Source organism: Ailuropoda melanoleuca, chromosome 13, assembly GCF_002007445.2.
Source record: "Ailuropoda melanoleuca isolate Jingjing chromosome 13, ASM200744v2, whole genome shotgun sequence".
NCBI lineage: Eukaryota > Metazoa > Chordata > Mammalia > Carnivora > Ursidae > Ailuropoda > Ailuropoda melanoleuca.
Genome location: NC_048230.1, coordinates 59,033,547 through 59,056,662, shown reverse-complemented (window position 1 = coordinate 59,056,662; position 23,116 = coordinate 59,033,547). Strand labels below are relative to the sequence as shown.

At 51.1% G+C, this 23,116-nt stretch overlaps 1 protein-coding gene across 3 annotated transcripts; it reads left to right on the top strand.

Moving 5' to 3' along the window:
* Nucleotides 1–728: 728 nt before the first annotated feature.
* Nucleotides 729–16,658, top strand: SLC2A10 (solute carrier family 2 member 10). Of its 3 annotated transcripts, none has more exons than XM_034641001.1 (5): nt 729–838; nt 6,830–8,119; nt 8,800–8,922; nt 10,705–10,840; nt 12,929–16,658. In XM_034641001.1, exons 1-5 carry the CDS (start codon nt 835–837, stop codon nt 12,981–12,983), a joined length of 1,608 nt encoding a protein of 535 aa, XP_034496892.1. In that variant the 5' UTR covers nt 729–834; the 3' UTR covers nt 12,984–16,658. The 3 variants fall into 3 exon arrangements, with proteins under 3 accessions (XP_034496892.1, XP_011235144.1, XP_034496893.1); XM_011236842.3 differs by having other exon boundaries at nt 12,905–16,658; XM_034641002.1 differs by lacking the exons at nt 10,705–10,840; nt 12,929–16,658 and adding an exon at nt 10,461–10,680.
* Nucleotides 16,659–23,116: the final 6,458 nt, after the last annotated feature.

The following is a 23,116-nucleotide window of genomic DNA, read 5'->3' as shown; positions in this document are numbered from 1 at the left end:
TGTTCTTTATACTCCAGAAGCTCCTTCCACCACTGCTGGCCTTTGCCTTAGCCGGAAACCTCAGGTCTCAGCTCAAAGCTCCCTCCAGAGAGCAGCCTTCCCAGGCCCTCAGCTGAAGCAGCTGCCCGTGCCTGTACAGGCCAGCGCCCTGGGTCTTGTCTCTGCCCAGCCTTTACCACTGCCCGTGCGTCTCTGGGTCCTTCAGTCGTGTATTTCTCCTCTTCCTCCACGAGAAAGCTAACTCCGCAAGAACAACAAAGACTCTCTGTAGTGCTTCCAGTCCATCACCAAAGCCCAGCACAGTGCCTGTGGGGACTTGGGAGGGGGGTGTCCCAATGGTCCAATGAATGGACAGTAATCCAGGGGAGAGTGTCCGAGTGGTATATGAGTATCCGGTTGGTCAGTGTAGACACGTGTGTGTGTGTGTGTGTGTGTGTGTGTGTGTGTGTGTGTGTACAGGCTGGAGAGGCCAGTCTAAAGCAGGGATTGAAGGTGCTTCTTTCTGTGGGGAGCACAGGAGAGGGCAGCATGTGGGGGTCCCCCGCAACAGGGGTGGCAGTGGGCGGGGGCCAAGAGGAGGATAGTGGGTGGGGACCCCCAGCCAGGCCCGGGGCGCTCCGTGGCACCCCTCGGTCCCGCCTCCAGACACAGGGGGCCAGGGCTGGCCGACGTGGCGGCGGCGCAGGGGCAGGCGGGCTGGGAGGAGGGACGGAGGCGGGAGGCTGGAGGCGGGAGGCGGGCCGGAAAGTTTGTCCGGCGGCCGAGGCGGGGACTCCGGCGGGGGATGCGCGCCGGCCCCAGCGCCCCCCAGCTCTCCAGGGAGTCTTGCTCGCCATGGGTAAGTGGAGATCGGGCGCTGCCCGCGGGGGAACCCCTGAGACCCCAGCCGCGCGCGCCCCGCCCCCCCATACGACCCAGTCGGGTGGGGACCGCAGGCCCTGGCTGGGCGCTGGGAGGGGACGGAGCGCACTTCCTTCCCTGCGCCTTTCTGCTCAGAAAAAAGTGAGCCGGGAGTGCTCTTTGCTTGATAACTGAGCGCGAACTCCGGGCAGGCCCTCTCCTGACCGCTTCCAGCCCTACAGCCACCCCGGCGAGGCGAGGGAAACTGCTCCGATTGGGCAGATAAAGACATAGAGGCTTCGAGGGGAGCAACTTGATGAATCACTTGACCCAACACTTCTGTTGCCAGGCCTCAGGAGGCTGCCTTGAACCACAACAGACAAAACCTCCGCTTTGTCGGTATTCCATGCGGGGAGACAGGAGATTAGAATCCAGAACTGGGAGCTGTTGGGGTGGCAGGAGAATAGGGAATTGCTTTGTTGCTACGGGGACCTGGGATTTCCATTTCTCTCTCTGGATTCAGAGCCTCGCTCAGTCATTCCGTCATTCATCCCTCTACTGTGTGGCAGGGGCTGGGCACTCTGCACTGAGCAAAGCAGTCAACAATCCTCTCTTCTATGGAGCTGACATTCCAGTTGAGAAGCTGGAAAGCAGTAAATGAATAAAATAATCTCCAAGAGCGATGAGATGCTATGGAACACATAAAATGAGGTGGTGTGAAAATGTTCAAGGAAGCAGCTTCTTTAGCTAGGTAGGTACTGAAGGCCTCCCAGGGTAGGAGGCACTGGAGTCGAGACATCACTCAGAAGTAGGTGTGCTGAGATCTGGGAAAAGAGCTACGAGGGGGCGGGGATAGCATGTGCAAAGGCCCTGAGGCATGAGTGGGCTGATGTGGTCAGGCCAGTGTGGCTGAAGCACAGTGGGCAAGGGGGAAAGGGTGGGAGGGAGATCAGAGAGTTAGGCAGGGGCTAGACTGTGTAGAACTTTGTAGGCCATGAGGGTGGAGGGAGAGGGAGAGAGAGACTCTTAAGCAGGCTCCAGACTTAACACAGAGCCTGTTGTAGGGTTCGATCTCACAGCCCTGAGATCATGACCTGAGTTGAAATCAAGAGTCAGATGTTTAACTGACTGAGCCACCCAGGTGCCCCTAGACAGGTAATTAATAGAAAGGGGGAGCAGTTCCCACACCCACCACCTACTTTGGGGGCCAGGATTTACTCTACTTCCTGTAGCGTTTGGCCCCTTCCAGGCCCTAGACCTCGCCAAAGAGACCTCTCCTGCAAGAGCCAAGACCCTTCCTCTCTGGATTCCCTAAGCCCCCAAAGTCCCTTCATTCAATCTTCTGTTTACTCAACAAGTGGAGCGCCAGGAGCTGTGGCCAGCCAGCCTCGGGGAGATAGAGAAGGACAAACAATTCCTGTTCCTTTGGGGCCAACATTCTGGTTGGAGAGAACAATAAAAATGTAAAACATATAGTTCTTTCAGATGGTGAGAAGCCCCTCTGGAGGAAAACCAGCAGGGAAGGGCATTAGAAGTGCAGGGTGCGAGGGGGAAGGTTGTACTTTTAAGTAGAGGGTGAGGGAAGGCCTGACAGGTGGTAAAAGGCCTTGGGTGGAGTCACACTGGAATGAGGAGGAACAGANCTGGTGTCTACTGAGACCCCTCTGCGTGGCTTGCAGATGACTGTCTTTTCGGTGTAACCCCACACGGCAGAGAGAGAGAGAGAATGAGAGAGAGAGAGAATGAGAGAGAGAGAGAGAATGAGAGAGAGAGAGAGAGAATGAGAGAGAGAGAGAGAGAGAGAGGCGAGCTCACAGACAGATCCCACAGAGCCTTGAAGGTTGTTTCAGGATGAAGTGGGAGCTCCAAGGGCTCTGAGCAGAAAGACTCAGGCTTTCACAGGACACCTGGGGCTGTCATGCAGCGTTCTTAGGTTCAAATGGACCTGATGAGTGCCCTGCAGAGCCACCTCCCTAGGCCCCAGCTCAGTCCTGGGTTCACTGGGCAGAAACTTCACTGAGCCCCTCTGGGGCGTCAGGACGGGGCTGGGGCTCAGGAGGGACAGACGGGACATCTCCATCACTGCCCTGCCCTGTTCAATAAGGAAGACACAGCAACAAACTTGAGACGGTGCCAGCACCGGAAGGGGAAATGCAGAGTTGGTGGGAAGTGAAAAGTGTGGCTTGGAAAGTGGAGGAAGAGGTACAGGAATTAACCAGGGCCTCCTGTGAATTACCTTAAGCAANAAAAAAAAAAAAAAAAAAAAAGAGAGAGAAGAGGAGGGGAGGGGAGGGGAGAGGAAAAGTGAGGAGAGGAAGGAAGAGGAGAGGAGAGAAGGGAAGGAAAGGGAAGAAGAGAGGAGAGAAAATAAAAGAAAAAAGTAGAAAGAAAAGAAAAAAAAGAAATTTCTTAGTCGCTGAGAAGTCCATGGATTCGGGAGCTGGGGCTCAGGCAGTGTTGTCAGGGACCCCCTAAGGGGGAAGATGGCCCCCCGGCAGCTCCAGACAGGTTAACTACCAGCTTAGCACCTTCAGTGAGCCAGCCCACTGGCCCAGGGGCAGCCACGTGGCTCTCATTGCAGCCCAGGGGCTGGGAACCTGCTGGTTGGTCAGATCTGGGTCAGATCTAGCCCTGGAGCTAGGTGGTGGGGGTGGAGGTGGGGGTGGTCATTTGTACTCAAACCAGGAGACTGAGAGACAAAGCCCAGGGAAGGGCAGCGCCCCAACAGAGGGCAGGGGGTGCCAAAGAACAGACACATACAAGTCAAGGCCATTCGGGGAGGTGACCGTGAGCTGGGACTGACGAGGTTGAGTGGGCCTATGGGGACACAGGTGGTGCTGGGGAGGACAGAGGGGCATGGAAATGGGGGGTATGTGCTGGGAAAAGTGTGTGTGGGGCTTGGGGGAGGCAGGAGGGGAGGTGGGGACAGAGCTGGGGAGGGGAAGTGACTGAGGGGCTGTGCCGGGGTCACCAGCTCATGTAGGGCCCCAGATGACACTCGAAGGAGTTAGGACTTACTCGAGCAGAGGCCACGGGAGCCAGGAAAGCTTAAGGAAAGGACTAGGCTTCCCTAGTCTTTTGAATGACCCTGACTCCTTGGGGGCCGTCCTTCACCGTTCTGTGGGGCACTGTTGGTTCACTCTGCTTTGGGACTGGATTTTCCTGAGAGCTAATGTGTCTGTATCTCCCCTCCACCCCTGACCCTGCACCCCTGCTCTCTCTCACACCCCACCTATCTTTGATTGTCCTTCTTGCTTGAAGTCTGTTCCGCAAAGCTCTTAGGTATATGGGTTTGGGAGTCAGAGGGATCGGTGAGTCCTGATCCTGTTGTTTCCCAGCTGTGAGGACACTCTGAGCCTTACTTTCCCCATCTCTACAATGGGGATCACTGCAGCTGTACCACCTAGGGTTGTTACGAAGATGAATTGAGAGACTAAAGTCTTTACACAGGGGAGCCGCTCAATAAATAACACCTGTTATTATTACCGTTTTCTTTCACTACTATTTTTGCTCTTCTGCTCTTAACCACTGTGACCCGAATCTGCCCCGATGCATTTTCCAGCGGGACCTGTGGACAGTCAACTTGGCCTCTGAGCCCCATGACTGGATTCCCTTTCAGCTCCAGAGGAACTGTGGAAATGGCAAACAAATTCTGTTTGCACGGGATTGCCTCACATAGCCTGGAGGAAACTTCCCTTCTGGCAGCAAGCTCCAGGAGCCAAGGGAGAGGGGGCAAAGGGAGGTGAAGACAGGGCAGGACGCCATCATCGTCTTCCTAGGGTGCTTGTTGATGGTCATGAACAGGAAGCACAGGGCCAACCAGGGAAAGGGAGGGGGTGATTTCCCCGGGGGGAGGGGGCAGGGTGGGGGAGAGAAGGGTGAGCAGAAAGGGCGCTGAGGCTTCCACCAATGGAACTCCTCCCCCTGCACAAAACTTGCCTACCAGAGACGGGGGAGAGGTAGAGGTAGGAGAGAATAGCGCAAAATCATAATATGCCAAGCTTTGGTAATGCAGCGGTTAAGGGTGCGGATTTGGCGCCAGACCACCCGACTTTGAATCTGGGCTCAGCTGCTTACTACTTTTGCCCTTAGACAAGTCACTTCACCTCTGATGGTCCGTTTGTTCCTTCATAATAATTCAAAAGCCCTCCACATGAAGCTATATTAATTTAAAAGTGTTATTCCACTTAAAGTGCTCAAAGCAGTGCCTGGTTCAGAGAAAACACTCAGTGAAACTGACTGTAGTATTATGAATGTTCTTGTCAGGTCCAGGGTGGGCGTGGGTGAGATAGATACTGCTGGATTAATCTAGATGCTTCTAGAAATATCTAAGTGTAAGTATGTGAATTAAGAATTAAGAGTAACCTGTAACTGCACTGCCAATATGGGGGCTGCTAGCCACATGTGGCTATTTTTACGTTTCAATTAATTAAAATTAAATACAATTTTAAAATTTAGTTCTTTAATCACATTAACCCCATTTTAGGTGCCCAGGAGCCACACGTGCTAGTGACTACTCTCTCTGCCCAGCTCAAGGCTTCATCCACTGAGAATGAAATTCATTATTATCTTCATGACCTAAAAAGTTTCACGTGACCTTGCCCCTGCCTACTTCTCTTGCCTTATTATCTTCTATGGCTCCAGCCACCCTGGCCTCCTCGCTGAAAGCACAGTGGTTAAAAGCCTGTGCTCTCTAGCTGCATCTGTCACCCACTTGCTGTGTGACCATGAGAAAGTTTCTTAACCTCTCTGAGCCTTGGAGGATGATGCTAATAATAATATGTTATAGGGTTGTTGTAAGAATTAAATGAGTAAATGCATGTAAAGTTCTTAAACCAGGGCCTGACACTTAGTGTCATATAAATACTAGCTATTAATATTAGTGGTTATTTTTCTAAGATACCAAAAACTGTCTTGCCTAAGGCCCTTTGTTTTCACTGTTCCCTCTGTCTAGAATGTTCTTCTCTCAGATTTTACATGGCTTTCACCCTCACTTAATTCATATCTCTGCTCAAATCTTCCCTTTGAGAGGACTTGACTGACTGCTCTATTTAACATAGAACTCCTCCATCATTTTCAATCCGTGTTCCCTGCTTTTTTAAATGACACCTATCGCCACCTGAAGTATATATATATTTAGTTATTGTCTGCCTTCCTCTACTAGAATATCAAGTGCTTGACAACACCACTGTCTTGCCAGCCCCAAGAATAGTGTTTGGCATGTTGTAGATATCAGATAAATAAGTTTTTGAATGATTGCATGGGTGGATGGATGGATGGATGGATGGGTAAGTACGTGAATGGGTACATAAGGGATGGAATAAAGGTTGGTGGATGAATAGACATATTTGTGGATAGATGTATCAATAAATGGATGGTGAATTAAAGAGCATATGAATGGACAAATGGTTGGATGAATATATGATAGAGCAAATGGGTGGATGGAGGAGTGGAGGATGAAGTGATGGATGGATAGATTGATTAATACATAGATGGGGGAATAGATGGAGTGGATGGATGGATAGATGGATGGATGACAAATGGATGGATTCAGGAATGCGTGCGTGGGTAGATGGATGGCTGGGTAAATGGATGGAGTGGATGGATGGATGAGTGGGTGAAGGGGAGATGGATGAAGAGTGAAGTGGATGGCGGGCTGGCTGGGTGGATGGATGCATGAAAGCATGCATGAATAGATGGATGAGTGAATGAACGATTGGAGTGGGTGGAGAATGGATGAAGTGGATGGATGGATCAGTAAATGGGTAGATGGGGGAATGACAGTAGATGGATGGAGGGGTGGGTGTTTGAAGGAAGGAGTGGATGGATAGATCCAATAAATGAATGGATGGGTGGATGAATGGACAGGTGAATGGATGGAGTAGCTGGTTGGATAGATGCGGGGTTGACGGCTGGAGGGCAAGTTCATGGAGGGATGCTCTGGCAAGGAACCGTCCTGAGCTCTGTTCCTGTCACTTCTGTTTTCCAGGCTGTCCCCAACTGCTCCTGCCCCTATGTGCCTCTGTGTCTTTGCTGGGTGGCCTGACCTTCGGTTACGAACTGGCAGTCGTGTCAGGTGCCCTGCTGCCCCTGCAGCTTGACTTCGGGCTGTCCTGCTCGGAGCAGGAGCTCCTGGTGAGCGGCCTGCTCCTGGGGGCCCTCCTTGCCTCCCTGGTGGGGGGCGTCCTCATCGACCAGTATGGCAGGAAGCGGGCCATCCTCGGCAGCAACGTGGTGCTCCTGGCAGGTAGCCTGAGCCTGGGGCTGGCTGGCTCCCTGGCCTGGCTGGTCCTGGGCCGCTTGGTGGTTGGCTTTGCCATCTCCCTGTCTTCCATGGCCTGCTGTATCTACGTGTCCGAGCTGGTGGGGCCACGGCAGCGGGGAGTGCTGGTGTCCCTCTATGAGGCCGGCATCACCGTGGGCATCCTGCTGTCCTATGCCCTCAACTACGCGCTGGCCGGTGCCCCCGGCGGCTGGAGGCCTATGTTCGGCTGGGCTGCAGCCCCTGCTCTTCTGCAGTCCCTCAGCCTCTTCTGTCTCCCCGCTGGGACCACGGAGGCTGCGGCCTGCAAGGACCTCCTTCCTCTCCGGGGGGGTGAGGCCACCAAGCCGGGGAGGCCAAGATACTCCCTTCTGGACCTCTTCAGGGCCCGGGATAACATGCGAGGCCGGACCGTGGTGGGGCTGGGGCTGGTGATTTTCCAGCAACTGACGGGGCAGCCCAACGTGCTGTGCTATGCTTCTACCATCTTTCACTCGGTCGGCTTCCGCGCGGGCTCCTCGGCCGTACTGGCCTCTGTGGGGCTCGGTGCCGTGAAGGTGGTGGCCACCCTGATGGCCATGGGGCTGGTGGACCGAGCGGGCCGCAGGGCCCTGTTACTGGCCGGCTGCGCCCTCATGGCCCTGTCGGTCAGCGGCATCGGCCTCGTCAGCTTTGCCGCGCCCATGGACTCCAGCCCCAGTTGCCTGGCCGTGCCCAACGCCACCAGGCCGTCAGGCCTCTCCAGCCTGTCCTCTCCAGGACCCTCCAGCCTGCCAGAGGCCATAACTCCACTTCCACAGCCCATGACCAGCGAGAACCAAGGGAAGCCAGTGTCGTCAGCCTCTAAGAAAAGCAAGCCTCGTCCCAGAGCTGGGAACCCCACGGCCGCTCCCCTGCCGGCCTTCAGCGCCACCGCCCCTGCACCCCGTTCTGCCCCAGAGCGCACCCTGCTGCACTGGACCGCGCTGGTCTGCATGATGGCCTTTGTGAGCGCCTTCTCCTTTGGATTTGGACCAGGTAGGAGGGAGCTCTCCGGCAGGTGACCCTGCAGCCTCCTACCCCACCCAGAGGAAAGGCTGGGGACTGTGTCGGTCAGGGTCTCAGAGGGACACTGGAGGTGGCTTGACCGCAAAGCCAACGAAGCTTACGCTTTAGGGCTCCTTGCCTACTTCCAGGCACTCCTTCCAAGGGCCTAATTTCCTGTTCATAGCTTTTTTTTTCTTATAAAGGGCCCCAAATTATTTAAGCTTCAGGCCTCATGAAACCTGAGTTTGCCCCTGGGTAGATCACTCAGAGTGTTTACTCGAAAGGGCGCCTGGGTGGCTCAGTCGGTTAAGCATCTGCCTTCAGCTCAGGTCATGATCCCGGGGTCCTGGGATGGAGCCCCACATCGGGCTCCTTGCTCAGCGGGGAGTCTGCTTCTCCCTCTCCCTCTGCCTGCCACTCTCCCTGCTTGTGCACTCTCTTTCTGTCAGATAAATAAATAAAATCTTTTTTTAAAAAAGGAAGGAAGGAAGGAGGGAAGGAAGGAAGGAAAGGGTTCTTGCAGTGGTGTGGCAGGGGCAGCAGGAGGACTGGGTGTCGGGGGCCTGAGATTCTGCTTGAGTCACGTTGTTGGGGGGCTGCCTGCCGGACCCTGGGGGCCAGGCCCCACTTCCCGCCCCAGCCCGTGAGTCCTCCCTGCTTTCCTGTCCTAGTGACCTGGCTGGTCCTCAGCGAGATCTACCCCGTGGAGATCCGAGGCAGGGCCTTCGCTTTCTGCAACAGCTTCAACTGGGCCACCAACCTCCTCGTCAGCCTCTCCTTCCTTGACCTCATCGGTGAGTCCTCTGACCTAATCCCATGATCCAGTTCCCTCTAGATCCCGGAACAGTTGCCTGGGGTGGGCTCTTGTTGGCTCAGCAAGACTGCATGCCCATCCCTGGCTGGAAGGCTGCAGGATTCTGAGGCCCAGGCCCGGGGCATATACCAGCCCCTGGAGTTAGGGCGGGTGGGGGACAGCTTCACCCAACCACGTGGAAGAGTTGGGGGGGGTATGGTTCCTCGCAGGAAAAGTGGGGTGATAGTATCAGCAAAGCGGGGAGGAGAGGCTGGCAGACAAAGACAAGAGAAGACATGACCTTGGAGGCTTCTACCCCTGATAATTCCAGGCCCATCAGTGAACGGGCCAGCTTGGTTGACAGCCTGGGAGTCTGGGCTGAAGGAGGGGAAGAGCCTCCATCTGGAAGCCAGCTCTGATTGGTGTGGTAGGGGAGGGAATAAGCTCCCGGTGGGGGGATGGAGGAGTCCGGAGGCCTGAGTGTGGGTCTCTGGTACACGCACCCCCAACACACACACACACAAGTCCATTTTCTTCATTGCAGCCCAAAGGCCCTCACATGAAAGAGGGGGAGTTTTTGAAAATTTCCTACTCGTAGCCGCAGAACTCTGAAATAAATAAATAAATAAATAAATAAATAAATAAATAAATAAATCAATCAATCAAACTCCATGCAGAATGTAACCTTCTCCAGGCCCGATAACAGGTCTACACCCACACTAGTGAGAATGTGTCTGAGACCAGCAGATTCCAGAGCTGACACCCTTTTTATTGTAAACCGGCTCAGACAGGCTTGTGCCCACCTGCCAGCAGGAAGGTCTTCTCATACTTAGTTTGGGTGACACTCTCTCTTCCTACCTGGCATTCGAACCCCCATCTGAGCCATGGTGGGGTGCGGTGGGAATTATCTGGGCCCAGAACACAGGAAAAGGTCTCTGAATTGCTGAGATGCTCCTGGCCCAAGGCCACTGGTCACCAGAGCCAAAGTGGGAAGGGGCTCCTTCCCCATGAGCCCCAAGGCACAGTTCTTAGGGCTCAGTTATTTTCCCATTTGCTGCAGCTGAGCGTTTCCTCTTCAAAGGCACAGCAACATTTCCCCGCTGGGGGCTGTGGGAAAGGCTGATAGAAAAACAGGTCCACTGTGCCTGTCCCCCCTTCCCCCATCTTAGGGAAGCGAAGCTTCTTCCTACTGCCTTAGTCTTCAAGCATCCCCTTTATGTGAATAAATGAGGAAGAGAGGGAGAAAGAAAGAGAGGAAGGAGGGAATGAAAGGAGGAAGGGAAGGAAGAAGGGAAAGAAGGAAGGAGGGAGGGAGGGAAGGAAGGAGGGAGGGGCAAATGCCCCTGGTTACTTCTACAGACACAGGCCAACTGGCTGAAACTCCATTCCCTGGATGCCCAATTCATTCACCCAATAACCTGTTTGTAGAGTTTCTGAGGATGTTTTTTGTTTGGGGCCTGGGCTTGGCCCAGGCTCTGTCCTGGAACTATTTTGCTGCTGAAGTGAATGCCATCTTCTTCCCTCCATTCATGTTTTCAGATCATGGTCTCACTCCTCTGGTGAGTGTTTTAGATGTGGATGAGTGGGCTTTCCCACACCGACCTGATGCCTGCGTCTGTGTTTGCGGGTCTGGGCCCTGGCCCTTTGCCTGCCTCTGGGATAACCAGTCCGGCTCCTGCTTTAAGATACTTATCTGACCGCGTGTTGTCTTAATTCTGCACATCCAACATCTGGAGAATGTGCTTTGGGGGAACTACCCACGCTCTTGCCCTCCTGTTCCCAGGCACCATCGGCCTGTCCTGGACCTTCCTGCTCTACGGGCTGACCGCTGTCTTCGGCCTGGGCTTCATCTATGCATTTGTCCCTGAAACAAAAGGCCAGTCCTTGGCAGAGATAGACCAGCAGTTCCAGAAGAGATGGTAAGAGGATGCAGGGCTGGGCCTCGGGAAGGACTCATTTCCAATCCTGAGCAAATCTGTTCAGGAATTACTCCGTGTACTTTCCCTTTGCAAGAGAGCATTTTTCTCCTCCCACTGACTCTCAGTGCCTGGACACTGTCCGTTTGTCTTGTCTTCATAGAGGAGCTGTTTTCTTGGAGTTGTTTGTGTCTTCTCACAGCAGGGTTTCATTTGACTTTAAGGCCTCAGCTCATGGGAACTTTAAAACCATGCAGTTATGGAATCGCATGAGGTCAGAGTAGCAGAATCTTAGAGTCATGGAAGCTTAGAGAAAATAGAATAACTGTGGCCTTTGAAAGTCACATACACAGAAGTGTGGGCTTAATCTACTCTTTCAGCAGGTGCTTACTAAGTCCCTACTATGTGCCAAGCCATGTCTGGGCCTTAAGAAACGTGACCGAGTAAGATGGGCAAGGTCCTTGTCGTCATGGAGCTTCAGTTCTAGTGGAGAAGGGGACAGAAAATAAACAAGCCAACAGATGCAGCAACAAGAGCATTTGGGTTAGTAATATGTATCTGGAAGGAAATGGAACAGAGTGAAGTATGTTGAGAAGGCCTGACTGGCAGAGTGGGGGACAGAGGGGTAGGGGTTGTGGCTAAATTAGAGTGGTAGGCCAGAGAGGGGAGGCCTCTCTGAGAAGGTGCCATTGAAGTTCGTGAGAAGGAGACAGCCATGTAAAGATGATGGGCAGGAGCGCTCCATGTACAGGGAACAGCAGTTGCAAAGGCCCTGAGGCTGGAAGTGTATCCAGCATATGCAAGGAGCCACAAGGAAGCCAGTGTGGCTGGAGCAGAGGGAGGGAGGGTGGCAGAAGGGGTAGAAGATCAGATCAGCCGAGTTAGTCAGAGCTTGATCATGTAAGGTCTTTGGATCATAGAGAGGAGTTCAGTAGCTTAGCATCATGGGGCCTTGGGCCATTCCAATAAGAGAAGAGAGGAATGGGAGCATCAGAAGGGACCCAAAACACTATCCTCCTGCATATCCTTGGCAGATGCCCCTTCTCGTAGTGAAGGGAGCCACGGCACCCGACTGCCCATTCTACTCCTGGGAGGCCCTAAATGACTAAAAAAATAAATCATTCTAAGAGGGAGTTGGAACTTGCCTCCTGCACTGGCTGCGAAGTCCCACCCCAGCCCAGCCCCCGAAGGGATGCAGAACTGGTCCAGCGTAAAAGCCTTCAACCTGCTCCATTCCACCCAGGACGGTTCTCTGCCGGCGGAACACCCCCAGTGTGTTGGATGACCCCCTGCAGGCCCCTCAGCGGCCCAACCCTATTGGTTAGGAAATAGATCTGGCTGCTCAGAACAATCCGGGTGTAGGGGGTCCAGGGCTGGGGTGGCAGCTGTGCTTTGAGAGGTCGTCCAGGGTCCCAGGTTCCTTCTCTCTGGTTGCTCTGGTTCTCTCTGGTTGCTGCCTCTTTGATAATTGCCTTTTGCACATGGCCTATGACAGTGAGCCACCACGGTCCTGCAAGGGGGAAGGGGAGAGGGGAGACATAGGCTGAAAGAGGCACACGTCACTTCCACCCATATCCTTTGGACAGAACGTGGCAATACCTACATGCGGGGGAGGCCGAGAAACAGGGGCTTCCATCTGGGGAGCCCTGTGCCCAGCTAAAAATCAAGGGTACTCTTACTAGGCTTAAGGGGAGTACAGATACTAGGAGCCACCTGGAATCTCTGCCATCCTGGCTTTCTGAGAAGATTCCAGAACCCCTCCTCTGGGAAGAGGAGCTAAGGAGCAGAAAGGCAGGTAGAAGCCAGCTTTGGGGTAAAGCAGGGTGTAATTGCAGCTGAAGGGAGTTTCAGGCTGGACCTGGGGACTTGGGGTCACATGGCGGAGCCTGGGCCAGCCTGTGGGGCAAGGAAGCTGAGGCTGCCTTGACTTTAGGAGGAGACAGAAAGTTAGGGGGGCTTTGCCAGGGTCTGGCAGTCATCACTTCAGTCCCTATAGTTCAGGTATGAGTCCCTGACATCAGAGACAGAGAGAGACAGAGACCCCCCCCCACACTCTATGCTTGACAGGCTCACCCTGAGCTTTGGCCACAGGCAGAGATCCGCCAGCATCCCGTACACCCGCATTGAGGTCTCTGCAGCCTCCTGAGGAGTCCGTCCACCTGGAAGATGCTGGAACCATGGCTTTAGCAGACAGTCTCCAGCTTCCTGCTTGCCTGGGCCCTGGAGCACAAGGTCTCGGTCGTCCTGTAAGTCATCCCTGCACCAGAAGAGGTCTCTCGGGCCTAGGTGAAAGAGGAGAAAGTTTGAGAACCCAAAAGTCTTCATTTTGAATCTCAGGCTCTGAGGGGCCCTGAGGATCTGCCTTCTTGCCTCAATTTCCCCATTGTCTCTGCATATACCTGCCGTACTTACAATGACAACATCTCTTGGAGTCTGTTGCCTTCCCAAAGAACCTCTAGGGTACCAGCCCTGGAAGGAAGTCGGCTCTGGCATCACCCCCAAATCCAGATGAGGATGCTATATTCTCTGCTCTCTTTTCCCATCTGGCTGGGATTTTCTGGTAAGGGGAAGCCTGCTTTTGTCATTCACCAGCAACCCAGACAGGTGGAGAAGATGCTTGAGTTCTAGCCCTGCTTCTCCAGTGTCATGCTGTTATGACCATAGGCCTCAGTTTCCCCCATATGTACAATGGGGGGCCTGGACCAAGGAGTTCTTAAGATCTCTTCCAATGCCAATGAGCTGGAATTCTAAATGCTGCAGGCCCTGCTTTCAAGGGACTGGCCATCTCTTTGGGGGGGGGCGGGTGTCAGTTTTAATTAGGGGAACAGGAAATAGGATTCCAGAATCGTGGGCACTAAAATCCAAGAGCTGCCCCAGTGCATGAAGCCAGCTCCAGGAGCTGTTTCCAGGATGGTGCAGGAGAGCTTTGTAGGAAGGAGGTGGGTTTGGAGGCCGACAAGCCCGGCCATTGGTGTTGCCTGTCTCCTGGTCACAGTTGACCTTGGATCACTAGCAGCCCTCGCCAGCCTCAGTCCCCACATCTGCAGAATGGGGATGATTAGGCCCCCAGGGGTGTACTTAACCCCTGTCTTCCTGCAGGAGGGTCTTCAGCTGGTCCCCTTCAGCTCGTCAAGGCCTGGGCGGCGGGGAGGGGTCTGCTCACGCTCAGTTACCCAGGTCCCCACTGTTGGGACATTGTTAAGGGTCAGCCCCCGAGGGGTGAGTCCGGTGGATACTGAACAAGACGCTCAGGCCGGAAGTCACCAGGGGAAGGGCCTGGCAAGAGTGAGTGCTGGATGCCGAGGAAAATGAAGAGCTGAAGCTGACCCAGGGAGCCGCTGTGGGATGACGCTTGGTCACGTGTGCCTGCGCCACGCCCACAGGACTCTCTGGCCCCTCGACTTCTCTCCTCTTGTTCTAGATGCTTTCCTTGTACCCAGTGGTGTGCTGGAGGCCCCTCCTACTACCTTGTGAGAGCCCATTGTTATGCTTTTGGGACTTTTGCCAGCTGGTTGTTAAACACAGCCATTTAGATATTAAATTATTGAATATTTCAATAAATTATATTAAAAGCAAAAGTAACAAATACTAAAACCTCATCACTGCCTTATTCTGCTACGTTTCACTATCGTGTGTGCTCTTGAGGCTGCTTGCACATAGTGTGTCTTATGAGAGACACGGGAGGTCCGGCATGTCTCCCGATTCCGAGTACAAGGCATCAGGCCCGCGGGGAGGGACTTGGCACCACAGGGATGGGGGATCACTACAGGCCAGGGCTTGCCTTATTGTTTCCTTGATACCCCAGCCTTAAGAATGTGATGGATGCAATAATGCCAATTAATCTTGTGTGTCTGTCATGTCTGTAGCGGAGACATGGTGAGTGGCACTAAAAATTGAGGAAAGATTCTTTCACTTTCAAAGGCTATTACCCAATGCAACAAACAGGTTGCTCCCATCCTCGATGAAGGTGTTCTGACCTACGTCTCCCTTGTTTTACTTTCGTCTGATTCATTAACGTCAACAAAACTTTCAACCCGCGTTCATGTCGAAACTACACTCACTCTGCTGAGACGCGAGGGGCTCCTTTGCTGTGTCGGATTGTTGGCCAGCGTTTATTCCTCGTCTGATTTGTCAAGTCGTGGCGAAATGGCAGTGATAGCTGGTTTTGGATACAAGAATTTGGCCCCCCCAAAAAAAATCAACAAAATCCATCTGTGAAAATGAATTGGCTATATAGAATTTATAAAGAATTATTATTTGTAAATATGTAAATTTTGTGTAACAAACACATAAAATCTATCCACACACACACAGTTGTTCTCCTGGAGAACAGTGGTTCAACACTTCCCAGCACACCACTTCTTTCATCTGTCCTTGTGGCGCCTTCAGATCCAAATCTCTCTACAAAGACCCCTAGGGCTCTCTCAATTCCTCTTTCCTGTCAGCCTAGAGAATGGTTAGACTGGTCTCAGACTGGTCAGGGTCATAAACTCAGCGGTCAGACAGGGAATGTAAATGATTGGAGCCCTGTGGTAAGACCGCGAGGAGGAGTGAGGTCTGTGGAAATGGGCAAACACAGGCCTCTCTAAAAGGGAGAGCTGACCAATTCCAGCTCGTGGCCGCCATGTAGGAACGTGGGCCCATCGTGGCCTGACCATCTGTATTTTCAAGAGAATTTCAGACTTCGGTACAAAATTTTCTGACTTGTTAAAGTGGCAGTTGATTCTTTTTTTTTTTTTTAAGATTTTATTTTATTTATTTGAGAGAGAGCATGAGAGTGAGAGCACACGAGCAGGGGTGGGGCAGAGGGAGAAGCAGGGAGCCCCACACGGGCTCGATCCCAGGACCCTGGGATCATGACCTGAGCCGAAGGCAGACACTTAACCGACTGAACCACCCAGGCGCCCAGTAATGACAGTTGACTGCTTAGTGAAAAATAGCTTTTCAGCTCAACAAAACACACCTGTGGCTAAATCATGGCCTTCTGTTTGTGCCTCAGCTCTTGATAACTTTCCTTCTGAGACACTCCTTTCCTTTGGATTCTTCAGGCCCCCAGCTTAATCTCTGTAAAGAGTCATGGCTTTGGAAGTCAATGCCAAGCATATGGAGCAGCGAAGCAACGTGAATTGAATAAATCAGCGAGGGTGTTAATGAACATGGAGGGAAGCAATGGTTCATATCTCCAACATATTGAACTGGCACAGTTAGGTGTGGGACTTGGGTAATGGCTCCTCTGTGTATCGGGGATGATGCTATTAACTATTTAGAGATGATATGTATCAATCACTAGTTCCAAGCTGCGCCCTTGGGTGCTCACAAATGGTTGAGTCCCAGCAGCCTCCGGGAGCATCTGGCCCTGGGTGAGGTGGATGGAGAGGGCAAGAACCAGGTGTCCGTTCATAATGGGTGGACGGGTAGGGGGGCGTCAAAGAAATCTATGAGCGGTACCTATTAGGTGCTCAGCAGTCTTTAGCACCAACCAGAAAAGCCACGTGGTCTGTTCCGTGATCTGCAGGGCGGGTGGTGGGAAGTTCTTCTCTTCCTCCCAGATAATCGCAGAATCAGTTCAGGAAAGCATTTCCGAAAACCCCAGTATCATGCGTAGCCTTTTCAGATGTGTGCCCATCACGGAGTCCCTTCCTGCCGTTTGCCAAATGGCCCTACACAGACTACTTACTGAATACTTTTCTTTAAAGTGATTTGCTTTTCAGGACACCTGGGTGGCTCGGTCAGTGAAGCGTCTGCCTTCAGCACAGGTGATGATCCCAGTGTCCTGGGATCGAGTCCCATGTTGGGCTCCTTGCTCAGTGGGGAGCCTGCTTCTCCTTCTTCCTGCTGTTCCCCCTGCATGTGTGCTCACTCTCTCTCTCTGACAAATAAATAAATAAAATCTTTTTAAAAAATTAAGTGATTTGCTTTTCAACTTAAATGTATTTTAAGAGGAAATTTTAATCATTTATTTTTCCAATTAAATGCAAACTTACTGAATTCTGTATGAGGCACTGTTCCAGACTCGGGGGCACAGAAGTGAACAAGAAAGGAGCTGTCCTCACAGAGCCCACATTCTGGTGGGGGAGTTACATGAGAAAAAAGAAATGAGAGAGAGAGAAGGAAGAAGGAAGGGAGGAGGGAGGAAGGAAAAGTAGATGGATGGATGGATGGATAGGTAGGTTCATGCCAGGTAGTGAGGAGCACAAAGAAGAGGTAAGGGGTGGATGGGGGTGCTTGCATATTGCTTTAGCTAGGAGAGTCAGAGACAGCCTCTTTGAGGTGGTGGCATCTGAACAGAGACCCGCAGGAAGGACTAGAGTTGAGCCATGGAAAGGTCCAGGGTTGGGGGGAGGGGAGGGAGTTGGATGGCTCAGTCAGTCAAGCGACTGACTCTTGGTTTCGGCTCAGGTCATGGTCTCTCTCTAAAATAAATAAATCTTAAGAAGAAAGAAAGAAAGATCTGGGGGAAGAGCATCCCAGGCTGATGGCCCAGCATGTGCAAAGGCCCTGAGGTAAGACTGAGCTTCCCATATTGAAGGGACCTCAAGGAGTGAGTGAAGGGTAGAGCAATGGTAGAGGAAGAGGAAGAGGTCAGCAGGGGTTGGACCATGAAGACCTTCCTGACCATAGAAAGTATTTCTTTCCTTCCTTCCTTCCTTCCTTCCTTCCTTCCTTCCTTCCTTCCTTCCTTCCTTCTTTCCCTCCCTCCTTCCTTTCCGATTTTATTTTTAAGTAATCTCTCCACCTAATGTGGGGCTCAAACTCACAACCCCAAGATCAAGAGTCGCATGCTCTGCCCACTGACCCAACCAGACACCCCCATTTTTTCTAAATGCCCTGGGAAGCCCCTGGAGGATTTTGAACAGTGGATTGACATGATCTGACTTAATGCTATAAAATGCTCATTGTTGGTGAAGTTGGTGACTACAGAAAATGATTACCAATTACAGAAATAAGAAGAAATCATAAAAATACTACGAAAGCGACATGGTTTCACTCAACTCTGACTAAATACGCTTATCTATTGAGGGCACTGACCTTAAGGCCTCCTCTGTGAGGAAAGAGGGAGCTTAGCCAGTGTGAGAGAGGCGTTCAAGACATAATAGCACCAACCTAAGACTTTGTCTGGCTTGAAAGAGCAATGATGTGATACAGCATATTTGATGTGGGAAACAAAGGCAAAAGAAAAATTATTAAATTTCCTACTACTTACAGCCCACGGACAAGTCCTTGAAACAGGCAAGGTGACCTTCCTCTAGGAACTCAGCTGCCTCGATGTTAACCACCCCCCCAGATGCATGTTGGCAATCACCACCCAAGCATATGGCCCCGATATACATCTGAAGGGTCTCATAACTCAGGTTTTATTAGTAATAAATGACCTTTTCCCAACAATAGCTAGCTCCCCAAGGTCCTGGAAATATTGTGTAGAGACTTACGCTATCCCTAACCCCCTCCCAATTTGAAAGTATATAATGGGTCACTCTTCATGACCCCAGGGCAGCTCTCTCTGCCCCCAGGTCCTGGCCCCATGCTTTAATAAAACCACCTTTTTGGACCAAAGACGTCTCAAGAATTCTTTCTTGGCCATTGGTTTTGAGCCCTAATGTCTTTCCTGCGACATATTTATATGGTATTTGTGAACCTAAAATCTTTACAAATGCCAGGGGTCATAGACTCCCACTCTTTGGTAGACGCCAAAGGTCAGGAAGCCGTAAGCCTCCAGAAAGAGACAGGTGGCCTTTGTTGCTCCTACATCAGCCCCTCCTGGAGAGCAGGGTTCACGGTGTCACTATGGACCCAGTTTAGAGCAAGGTCCCTGCAGCAGGTGTCCTCTGGTAGAGGGGAAGGCTGTGTAGATGCCGTCATTATTTGCCTGCTGCTTCTGAAGTGCTGGCCACCCAGAGGGAGAGGCGAAGGAGGAAGTGTAGAGACAAGATGTGAAACTAAACCCTTCCCACACCTGAGATCCTCACAACGGGGAGGGTAGTTTCCATGCCTGTCTTGTAGATCAGGGAACCAAGGTTTATGAGGCAGACGGCTGACCCTCTCCTTTTCAGGCTCCTGCCAGCCTCCCTGGTGACCCAACATCCAGGTGGATGACCCCTCACCAGTCTGGCCTCTTCTGGTGAGCAATCTCTGTGGCCCCATGTTCCACTTGACCTCTTCCACCTTAAACACACGCAACAGGAAACATACTTTAAATGTTTTATTTCCAATATCCCACTTCCTGATCACCATATGCTAACATTTCTGCTAATATTCTAATGCCCCCCAAGGTAACAGTTCTCTGACCTCACTGAAACCGTTGACCTCGACCTGCCAGTGCCTGACCCTACTGCTTTTCCAGCATCCAGGGAGAGGTTCACTGGCTTCGTTTTCCATCTTGTCCAACCTAGATCCCAAATCCCAACCTTAAAATCATCCCTGTATATGCCCTTCTGCAGACTTAAGTCATGCTATTCCTATCTTCCCTTTGTGGGCAGAGAAAGCTGTAGGAGAAACGTCATATAACCTGACAAACAGGTTTCACTTGAAACCCATGAATGCAAACAGACTTGCCCTCCAAATGCTGCCCTCTGTGCAGCAAAGGAAACAGTCCATACATTTAGATGGCAATTTACAGAATGGGAGGAAATATTTGCAAACCATAAATCTGATAAAGGGTTAATCGCCAACATACATAAAGAACTCATAGAAGTCAATAAACAAATAATCCAATTTAAAAATAGGCACAGGACCTGAACACACGTTTTTCCAAAGACATACAGATGACCAGTAGGTGTATGAAAAGGTGCACAACATCATCCAGGAAATGCTCATCAAAACCACAATGAGATAACAACTCACACCTGTTAGGATGGCTCTGATAAAAAAGATAGATAATAAGTGCGGGTGAGGACGCGGAGAAAGGGGAACCTTTGTGCACTGTTGGTAGGAATGTGAATTGGTGCAGCCACTGTGGAAAACAATATGGCAGTTCCTCAAGATATTAAAAATAGGACTACCACGGGATCCCACAATCCTACTCCTGGGTACATACACAAAGGAAGTGAAATCACTGTCTTAAAGAGACAATGTAGCATTATTCACAATAGCTGAGATATGGAAGCAACCTAAGCATTGTTCAGTGGATGAGTGGATAAAGAAAATGTGGTATATGTAGATATACCTAATGGAATAGTATTCAGCCATGAAAAAGAAGGAAACCCTGTTATTTGCAACAATGTCTATGAACCTGGAGGGCGTTATGCTAAGTGAAATAAGCCAGACAGAGAATGACAAATACTGTATAGTACCACTTATATGTGGAATCTTAAAAAAATCAACCACGCTATTTCATGGAAACAGAAAGCAGAATGGTGGTTGCCAGGGGCTGGAGGTCAAAGGCTACAAACTTGCAGGGATAAGAAGAGTAAGTTCTGAGGCTTTATTACAGCCTGGTGACTAGAGCTAATAATGCGGTATCGTGCACTTGGAAGCTGCTGAGAGTAGACCTGAAGAATTCTCGGCACACACAGACAAAAGGGTTAACTCTGAGCAATGGGTGTGTAATCACCTTGATCCTGGCAATCATTCTACAATGTGTTTATATATCAAGCAATCACACTGTGCACTTCAAATCTATACAACGATTTGTCAATTATTCCTCAACAATTAAAAAAAAAAAGACTCCTCAAAACCAAAAACACAACACAAAAACCCCCAAATGCTCTCAGGCACACTTCTCTGCTCCCCGACTCAGCGGATTCTTACCATCCCCTGGTTGAAACCTCTCTCATCCCTTCTATCTCCTTCACTCTCAGCTGCTGACCTGGCCTCATATTTCACTCGCTGGGTGAGCAGAAGTTCTCAGAAGTGAGACAGACGCTGCCCCCCAATATCTGTTATCTATTTGATGCATTGCATAAGAGTCCCAATGTTTGGCTGGAAACACGGCTGCCCAGAACCAACACTGTAGCCCCCAGACTCCTTTGAAACTGGATGTGGCCATGTGGCCAAGTGACTGAGTGCGGGTCAATGTGAATGAGCAGAAGGGGTGAGTACAATATCCAGGCAAGCCCTGTGGCCGAGAGGACTAATGATCTCCCCAAATCCATCCTCTTCTTTTTCCTTTTAGCAACAGAAATCCCTTTGTTGTAGCTGGATGTGTGGCCATTTAGCTAATGATGCCATTTCCTAGCTTCCCTTACAAGAGAAGAGGTCATGTGACTAAGTTCTGGCCAACGGGCCCCTCTGTTGAGGTCCTCATGGCCACTCCACCCCTGCCTTGTCCCCCAGACCAGGCCAGGAGGGAGGAGGAACCAAGGCTGGAGGGAACCAAGTGGCCCTGGAGGAGAGAGGGACTCTCCGAGCCCAGGGGAGGAGGCCACGGATGTGAGTTGTGAATCTGAAAGAAATTGTTCATAACATCAATAATAAAAAACAAGTTTGAAGCCACCATGCTCAAGAAAAAGGTTTTATTATCTTTTTATTGTCTCTAGAGAAAAGGAACTTATGAAATTGTTGTCCTAAGAAAAGAGTCTGTACCCAAAGTGTAGTAAAACAAAAAGAATAGAGAAAAATCAGGCCGATGATAGCAACAGCATTGATAACCCATTGTTTTTCCTAATTTTGGGGTGTTTGTGGTATTTGCTAGCTTTTTTAGCATGCCAGATTTATGGTGATTTCTTTTCTTTAAATAAATATTCACTTCCAAACTTAGTTTTGTGACCATAGTTTACAAAACCACTATATGTTTGTTTGTTTGTTTGTTTAAATGAGAGTCCCTCCTGAAGTTGGAGCGGCCTGGCTCCGGAGAGGAGCTGTGAGCTCGGCATCCTCGGGTCCCTGGAGCCGCAGCTTGACAGCCACCCCTCGGCCTTCCTGGCCTTGCAGCTGCTTCCCTTCCATGCCTGCCTCGCTCTTCACAGGGCCTCCTGCCTGCTGTGTCTCTGTTAAACTTCCGTCTCCTCAGAAGGACCTTGTCGCCGGACTGAGAGCCCACCCAGATGCGGTATGGCCTCCTCCGAACTTGATTACATCCGCCAAGACCTCATTTCCAAATCAAGTCGCACTCACAGGTTCTGGGTGGATGTGAATTTTGAGGGGACACTATTCAACCCAGTTGAGGAGCTCATCACCCCCAACCCTATGGCTGAGAGCGGATGAGGGGAACCCCTCCAAGGAAAATCAGTACCCCTGGCCCGAGAAGAGGACTAGAGGCCGGTTATCACTCGGCACACTTCTCCCTACAACATGTCAGACATGCGTGTGTCCAGCTCTGCTTGCACACCCCCGCAGATGGGGGGATCACTACTGAGTCAGGCAGTTCGTTGCACAGGTGGGTGATGTTCAGGGGGTGATCCTGCCCTGATGTGCCCCATAGGTTTTATTGGTGCACAATAAATAAAGGATCAAGGATCATGGGCTTCCCGGGCACAAAGCTGATCTGAAAGGAGTTGCAGGAGGGAGAGGTGGAGGTGAAAATGGGGTACATAAAGAGGTGACCTGGTCAAGAAGGAGGGCCTGGAAAGTGCACAACGTGTGAGGCAGGAGACCCAGGTTTGAGGTCTGCCTCCGTCACTTGCTAGTTTTGGGACCTTGGGCAAGTGATTTTGCCTCTGTGAGCCTCAGTTTCCCCATCTGTAAAATTGAGATGGGCCTACCTCAAAGGTCTGCTGGACAAACAGAAATACCAGATGGGAAATTAACTTTCTCAGCTGTGAAGGTCTGTGCACCCACCCAGAGTGGGGATCCTCCAAAATCGTTCCCCTCAGAAGTGGGCGTGGCTTCTTGCCCTCCACCCCCAGGACTGCCCCCAGCTCCCGCTCTGACCCAGGGCCAGACTCAGTTTCCATATTTGTTCATTTTGCTCTCCAGCACAAATACTTTCTCATCAGTGGCATAGGATGAGGACAGAATTTCAACATGAGACACACCATTTTCACAGAGCCATGCTTTGAAAGCGTTTCCAGACCCTCACGTGCTGGGTCCCGTCCAGGATACAGAAGAACTATCGCGGATGGTTTGGCGCATGGTTGTGGAGTTTTCCCACCTCGTGAAACTTTGAAGTGGAACAGCTGACATTTTGCTTTTAATTGATCCTCCCAAGATGTGAGGGGTTCCCAAGTAGGTTATTATGTTGAAAGCTTCATATTCTAAATAAAATTAAATAACTTTCATCAAATTTCGTTCCTAAGAATTATTTTATTTAATGTTGTGAAGGGTGGCATTCAAAAATATTACCCAAAAAGTCATATTCCTATAATCTTTTTATTGCGATATTTGAGAATCTTTAATAATTTT